At 42.1% G+C, this 8,401-nt stretch overlaps 1 protein-coding gene across 1 annotated transcript; it reads left to right on the top strand.

Moving 5' to 3' along the window:
- Positions 1-2,869: 2,869 nt before the first annotated feature.
- On the top strand, positions 2,870-3,679 carry LOC308299029 (chymotrypsin A-like; the record flags this gene model as incomplete). Its single annotated transcript, XM_080742751.1, has 1 exon — positions 2,870-3,679. One exon carries the CDS (start codon positions 2,870-2,872, stop codon positions 3,677-3,679), a length of 810 nt encoding a protein of 269 aa, XP_080598877.1.
- Between the last annotated feature and the right edge of the window lie 4,722 nt (positions 3,680-8,401).

Raw genomic sequence — 8,401 nt, 5'->3', positions numbered from 1 at the left:
TCAGACGTGATTGCTCTGTACTAGCAAAACATGAAATGACTAAAATCAGGGGTGTCAATTATTGGGTATGGCAGGGGTATGCAGTTGCCATACCCTGGGTCCAGGGGATAAAATAAAAGTTACTTTTAAATATAAATCCATGAATGTCTCTTTGTTTATCTGTGCTGGTTATTTTGTTAAATTACAATAAAATAAAGTGCAAAATGTAACAAAACGGTCACTTTAACGGGGACTGCCCATAAGTCCGAAGGTTCATTAGTCCGAAGGTTCATTAGTCCGAAGGTTCATTAGTCCGAATTTAGTTAGGGTTACTGAGGTTAGGGTTATAGGGTTAGGGTTAGAGTTAGGCATAGTATTCTTAACAATGCCATGGCACCCACTTTAACAAGGTATTATAATTATATTCTCCACACTTGTATTCTCCCCATCTTGACAAAATGGTATATTCCCAGGTTCCGCAGGTCAGCTGCACAGGTGCAATGCATGTGGCACGTTTACTAACATGCCAAGTTTAGCTGCACTTGAACAACCATTAATCCAGGCTGCCATATCCAGCCCAAGAAACCGTAGAAACGAGGGGAAAAAATTAAATGTACTTAAAATAAATGTATCATGCCTGTTGCTAAGGTATGGTAACATACAACATACCATACCTTAGCTTTTCCTGAACTGACGCCACTGGATTGCTCTGTAATAGCAAAACATGAAATGACTAAAATATACTAATACATTATTTCACTATTCCATTGACTCCACACACCCTTACTATTGTTAAACATTGCCCTGAAAGTGTGCCTTTGATCTAAGTAGCCTGAGGGGTAACTAAGGCAGGTGTTGCTCCTTTTGTTAGGGAGATTAAGGGTCCCGAACCGACTGTCTTTGAGCGGTGGTTTTGTAAAGGTTAAATATGGCTTAAAAGAGAGTTCGGGGCGAGCTGGAAGAGACTGAGCGAAGAGGACAGGGCTGCTAGGGGTTTTGATGAGACCGAGGGCTTGCCTTGGGGCTCAGGACAATGAAGAGAAGAAAGCGTGTTTGTTTTTCCTGCTGTTGAATTTTCACAATGAACGCCGCCCTTACCGGGCTTTTAAGCCGTGACATCATTTTTGTAGTCAGACCCCCAAGCAGATTTATTGTCAATATGGGCAGTGCTGTGTCCCTCGCTATTTCAACAGATCCGAGACAAAAATAACGACTAAAGTATAATTCTACCACTTTCCTGTCAACAAGAAAGAGAAGAAAAATTTGCTTATAGTAAAAAGATTCATGGGCGCTGGTGCCATTTGGCACCAGAAGTTCTCCTCCGCCTACAAAATGATGTCAGACTTAAGAGCCCCACAGCTTCACTTGGAACAGGACTTTGATGGCATAATAACTAATCTTTATAATGAATAAAATGCCAACTTTGAGGGGGCACGGTGGTGCAGTCGGTAGTGCTGTCACCTCACAGCTAGAAGGTCCTGGGTTCGATTCCCACTGGGGACGCTGTGGGTGCGTTCTCTCCTCCGCGTCATCAGTGCCCATACCCCAAGTGGGGTTGGCAAAAGGGCCTTTCTGTGTGGTGTTTGCATGTTCTCCCTGTGTCCCCTAGGATAGGTACCCTCACAAAAAACATGCAGTAATCCTGGTCTCTATACTGGGTCCCCCTGCCTGATGGAGGGGAAAGTTACTGGTTGGAATAATGTGTTCCTTTCACATGCTATATATATATTGCTTCTGGGGGTCCCTGGAACAACATATTTTGAGATGTGATTTTGGGGTCCTTGACATGAAGGTTTTGAGAATCACTGATATAGAAACATACTGCAGGCCAGGATTGCTTTGTCGATGTGTGTCCCTGAGCAAGACTCTTAACCACTAATTGCTCACGTGCTCATTGTGGGCAGCGAATCAGCTGGGTTGGGCTGAAAATACATTCTAAATAAATACTGAATTTCCCTCGTGGGAGGAAATAGGTATCTATTATTACTAGTAAGATACGACATGCAACCTTGCCCTTCTTGGCCATCTGGCCAGTGATATATCGGACCAGTTACCCATATATGGAGACCCCTGCATGATAGTCAACAATGTTATGTCAAAACATGCCCATATATGGGCATTACCAAATATGGGCATGTCACATATGATATCACCTGTGATGTCACGACTTACAGTGATGTGGCACAGAGTGACAGTGATGGGATCTCCATATATGGGCATAAAAGGGATTCCCAACAGGGCAACATACTGTAGTCCCAGGGAAACTTTATTCTAGATAAATCTTATTTGTTTGAGTTTTTACGGTGAATCAATAGGCGGTTGATCCAACTGGAAATGGCAATGGCACAGAAGATGAAAGCAAAGACATGGATACATTTGGGAGTGGTGCTAGCTTGAGTATTGGTCGGGCTTCACATGACAGCTTGCTGCAGAATATAGTCATGTCGGCAATCACACTTGAATTTTCCAGTTGCATCTTTCTAGTTATCACGTTCCTGGATGTAAGTGGCATCGCAAGTGTTAAATGTGTGTGCGAGGGGCCGTATATGGGCACAAAAGGGGGCATGCCCATATATGGCCAGATACTGATGGCATCAGGGATCTCCATATAGGAGCAAAAAAGGGTAAAAGGGACATTTCCATATTTGGGCTGAGTGATGTCAGAGTGATGATACTGTAGTTGGAGTACAGTATATAAAGGGTTGCAGTCACCCCATGAGTGCAGATGCAACGTTACCCGGGAGCCTGCATTATATTCAAGACTAGAACCTTCAAGACAAAAGCATCACCCATTTTCCACCAGGAGAAAGTAGAAGTTCTTATCGTCGGTGCTAGAGTTAGACAACCAGTCTCCTTTGCTTACATTGTATAGCAGAGTCAAATGGAAACCATGGCCTTGCGGTTTATTCTCTGCTGCCTTGCGGTCGCTACCGTTGCTTCCGGCTGTGGCGTGCCTGACATCCCTCCGGTGATCAGTGGATACCCCACCCATATTGTCGGAGGTGAGGAAGCTTTAGCCCACTCGTGGCCGTGGCAGGTGTCGCTGCAGAATCCCACAGGCCACCATTTCTGCAGCGGAATCCTGATCAACGAGAGCTGGGTGGTCACCGCTGCCCACTGCCCTGTCGAGCACTGTGACCGCGTCATCCTTGGCGAGCACGACCGTTCCTCCAACTCAGAGGACATCCAGACCATAGAGGTGGGAAGGTTCTTCAAACACCCACAATACAACCAACCCTGGCTGAACAATGACATCGCACTGATCAAGCTGGCCAGCCCCGCCAAGTTGGGCAAGCATGTGTCTCCGGTGTGCTTGGCCGAGACCAGTGACAACTTCCCGGGTGGAATGATGTGTGTGACCTCTGGCTGGAGCGACCCTGACCGGCTCCAGCCTGTCTGGCTCCAACAGCGCGCTGCCCGGCTCCACCAGGGAACTCTCCCCCTCCTCTCCAATGAGGAGTGCAATGCATATTTCAGTGACTCGTCCGTAACTGAGCAAGAGATTTGTGCCGGAGCCAATGGATTCCCTACCTGCTGTGGTGACTCTGGTAGCCCCCTGGTCTGTGAGAAGAATGGAGCTTGGACACTGGTTGGTGTGGTCTCCTGGGTTCTTGAGTACTGCTGGGTGGACTGTCCCATTGGGTATGCCCGCGTCACTGAGCTGCGTGCCTGGATGGACCAGACCATCGCTGCTAACTAACTAAATCCTGGTAAAGGGACGATGCACATACAATAATGATAAAATGTGTGTGCGCCAGGCACTGCCCTCCCTGTGTTTGTGTGCTGTATACAAAGGGCACTAGGACCCCGTCGCCGCATGTATTTGTCAGTGTGTGCTTGACTGTGTGAAAAGTGTGGAAAAATGCACGATGGAGACAGAGAAAAAGAAAATACTTTGTTCTTAAAACAATCAATGGGAGATGTATCCAGACTACATTGCCCTTCTGCACCTGTGTGTCATGTCGCACGCTATGGACCAGAGTTAAGCCAGAGGGAGGGGAGAAACAGGGGCGTCAATTGGGTATGGCAGGGGTATGCAGCTGCCATACCCTGCGTCCAGGGGGGGAAATAAAAGTTATTTTTAAATATAAATCCAAGAATGTCTCTTTGTCTATCTGTGCTGGTTATTATGTTGTTAAATTACAGTAAAATAACAAAATGGTCACTTTAACAAGGTAATATAATTATATTCTCCACATTGTATTCTCCCCACTTGAACAACCGTTCCAGGCTGCCATATCCAGCCCAAGAAACCGTAGAAACAGGGGGGAAAAAAGAATGTACTTCTTAAAATAAATGTATCATTTCTGTTGCTAAGGTATGGCAACATGACTGGTGTCTTGCGTGCGTGCAAGACACCACAGTCATGTTGCCATACCTTAGCTTTTTCTGAACTGACACCACTGGGGAGAAAACAACCTATAAACTTGCAGACACAAACATGCTCAAAATAAAGGTACAACTAACATTGCTCTACCGAAAATAAGTTGCTGCATCATGTGAGGTTACGCTAGTATATCATACTAGTGTATAGTTAGTTAAACACACAAGCTAAGTTGACCAGTGCAATGTTTAACTAGAAAAAGCAGTTCCTGCAAAAACTATATGGGCTCGCTGAAAAAAAAAGGATCTCAATTTATCTCAATGTACTTTCTTGGGCCTGTCCTTTTAGTTGACCTTGTACCAGTGAACTGTACTGTCATGAAACTGTACCTTTTTCTTATATATATAAAACAATGCTTTCCGGATAAACGTTATTTTGCCGCGCTACTCACCCTCAGTGTTGGGCACGTTACTGAAAAATAGTAACTCGTTACCGTTACTAGTTACTTCATTTAAAAAGTAACTCAGTTACTTTACTGATTACTCACACCAAAAAGTAATGCGTTACTGTGAAAAGTAACTTTTTAGCTATTTTTTTATTTTTTAGTATAGTAATTTTTAGTAATGACCTTATAGCCTGGTTAAACTTTATAGCTTGTAATCCAAAAGAGAAATTAGACATTTGCCCGTGACCCAAACTAGTGAAAACAGCAGATCTACAAGCTCACAATGCATTGCTTTGCGATGCGTTGTGAGCTTGTAGATCAGCTATTTTCACTATTTCTTAAATATTTGTGTTCTAATTTATGGAATTTCTTTGATTTTATTTATAATGTATAGAATTACTTACAAAATAACGTTGACATTTATTTTTTAATTTGCAAGTAATGTAGTCTACAAAAAAACAGTAAATAATCATATTTTCCATTTATCTCAACACCTACATTGGAGCATTTGGAGGCAATCCTAAAGCAGAATGTTTAGCTACATATTCTCACAAACACCTCTCACAAACATAGCCACCACGTCGAACAAACGTGAACATTTCCCACTGTCCACATTTGAAACATGCCACTCTTTGAACCGCATTTATTTCAATTTAACAAAATCTCGCCTCACGCAGAGCAGCCAGTCCTTACAGAGAGTATTCTGACCATTCTGGCCAGTGCTGAAACGTCAAAATGATCATCAGAGTATCAAGTTACAGAGGGAGGGGGGGGGGAGGGAGGGGGGAGAGGAGCTGAGCAGAGTAGAGTATCGAATTACAACAGATAGTAGAGGAAAAAATAGGCCAGAAGTTGACCATACCCCTACCCGGGGTAGAACAAAACGCGACATAGTTTTTTCATATCTTTAGGATGTCCCCTTCATGAAATGGATTGTCCCGAGTTTTGCTTTTACTGCAAAAGTCATGAAATTGATCCATGAAGGGACTCACCACATAAGCAAAAAAACGCCTATCCTGAAAGATGGAGTTCCAAGTCAAACCTTTGTCATTTTCTACCTGCAGGTTGTTTTTACCTCATACTTGCACAGATGGTCTACAGGTAGTGTCCTTACATCCCAGAACAATCAGAATGCAAAAACATGGTTCTGTTTTGAATCTGCTGCCTTTTATATAAGGACTTTCTATAGGCGGAAATGACATTCCTAAGGAAAATTCCCCTGTAATCCTTCTATAAGGGGTAGTACAAACTATGACAAAGTTTTTTCATAACTTTCACTTGTCCTCTTCATGAAATGGATGGTCAGTAGTTTTGCTTTTACTGCAAAAGTCATGAAATTGATCCATGAAGGGACTCACCACATAGGCAAAAAAACGCCTACCCTGAAAGATGGAGTTCCAAGTCAATCCTTTGTAATTTTCTATTGCTGGTTGTTTTTACCTCATTCTTGCACAGATGGTCTACAGGTAGCGTCCTTAAATCCCAAAATAATCAGAATGCAAAAAAGTGATTTACCAAGAAAGTGCAGAAATATCCCCAAAAGTTATTCATACACCATTTCCACTTACTGGTAGGGAAGGAGCTGGAAACAAGGGCCTACTACAAACTTGATATCCCAGTATCAATAAGCTTTGGGCTTATCAAGCTTGTTATTAAGCATAGCGGCCCATGACATCATGTTTAAATAATCAAGACAAGAGGCGATCAATATATTGTTACGGTACTATTCATAATATATAGCCATTTAACACTTACTGCACACTAATGAATGATTTTCTAAAGATATTAAATGACAATATTTTTTACTTTTGTCAATTCTCATCCTCATAGACAAACTCAGACTCACAACAACTGGCCAATACAAAAAGATACCAGTTCTGTTCAGAATCTCACATCTCACATCTTCCCACAAAATATTATAAAGCGCTCAACAGTGGGCTCGATAAAAGCCCATGGGTCAATAAGCAGGATCGATAAGGTGCTCATTATCAATACAAATTAACAAACTCCATTCAGATTGTCAATAGGGAATACACCAACAACCAAAAGAAACCAGAAGAATATGTCATAATATGCTTGTATTGTGAATCAGGAGTTTTTCTATATATGTGTGCCATTCTTACTGCATGCCAAATAATCAAACAGCAGCTTTTTCTCATTTTAATTTATTTTGTTTATTTCTTTTTCAATATTTTCATATCAACAACTAATTTGAGTGTGAGGGGGACTGATCAATTTGCAAAGCTGGTCAATGGATACAAAGCTGTGATCTCCCAAATTCGGACATAATTTTGTCAGGAGATTTCGTGACGTAATTGGCTGTGTATCTATTGGTCAATGGCTGGTCAATGGATTAATTGAATTCCGTCTTACTATTTATGTTATGGTAATAAATATGGTATGATGGTATATATTATTATAATATAAACGGTAAGAAGGAATTCAGTTCCCAGTGGATTACAATCAAGGGCCACTACAATGCTCTACAGTCAAGGCTGGTCCACAAGGCACAAGCTGGTATAAAAGGATTGTGTCATTTCTTGTTTATTTTAGTTTACAGGCAATGTACTGTAAATACAGGAGCAATATTATGTACAACACAATCCCACAGAGACATTGAGGCACGTACTAGTTTGACTGCAACAATCCTTATCATAGCAGTAGAGTTGGGTGCTCTTACTGCTTGGAGCAGGCTATTTTTTGAACAGGACAGGCTTTAGTGATGTATCCTTTAGCATCCAACCCTTCCCAACTGGATTCCACAGAAGGGGTTTGGGGACATGATTGTGGCACCATATACTGTACCAGTTTGGTACATAGCCTGTTGAACATTCAAAACTATCCTCAGTGGGAGGCAGATGTGAGACTGGCATGTCTGTCGTTGATGCAAGAATACAACGGAGCTCATCAAGACTAGAACACACCTGGCCCTTTGCCTTCCTTTTTAGGCCATAGAGAGTGAGGGCATATTGTCTTGAACATCCTGAAGCCTCTGGTAGACTATCTGTCAAGCCAAAGGTTCTCAGACCCTGACCTAATTTATATGTACAGTACTATGGATATACTTGTGTTGCTTGGAATAGCTGCCATTTTCATGCATGCTGGTCATGGGATAGACAACGATACATCCCAATGACTGATATTACAAATACATTGGGAGTGGCTTTGTGTGAGAGTCTTCTAGCATGGCACGCATTGACTGGATGCAATGCAATGAGCAGCCTGTTCAGAATAAGCAATAATACAGCTTTCAACAAGCTGGCGAAGCACATTCATGAACTTCGGGATCTGAGAATCTTTGGCTTACTGCATGCCAAATAATCAAATATTGGTCAGTCTCCCTTATACTGCTCAAAATAGTTGTTGATTGAAAAAGAAATAAATGAAAATGAGAAAAGGCTGCTTATTATTTGGCATTAAGAATGGCGCACAAAGTGTAGTGTATTCTACTGAATATAGGCTTACATACATACTGTACTGCATCTAAGTCTGAATACCATAGACTGCTTATAGAACAATATGTTTGCTGCTTTTGAGGTGAAGAGAATTAGGCCTTGGGATGTAGGGACACTACCTGTAGACCATCTGTGCAATATGAGATAAAACAACCAGCAGGTAGAAAATGACAAAGGATTGACTTGGAACTCCGTCTT

This window comes from Nannobrachium achirus (assembly GCF_963921795.1).
Source record: "Nannobrachium achirus genome assembly, chromosome: 15".
NCBI lineage: Eukaryota > Metazoa > Chordata > Actinopteri > Myctophiformes > Myctophidae > Nannobrachium > Nannobrachium achirus.
This window is presented reverse-complemented; position numbering and strand designations above follow the sequence as displayed.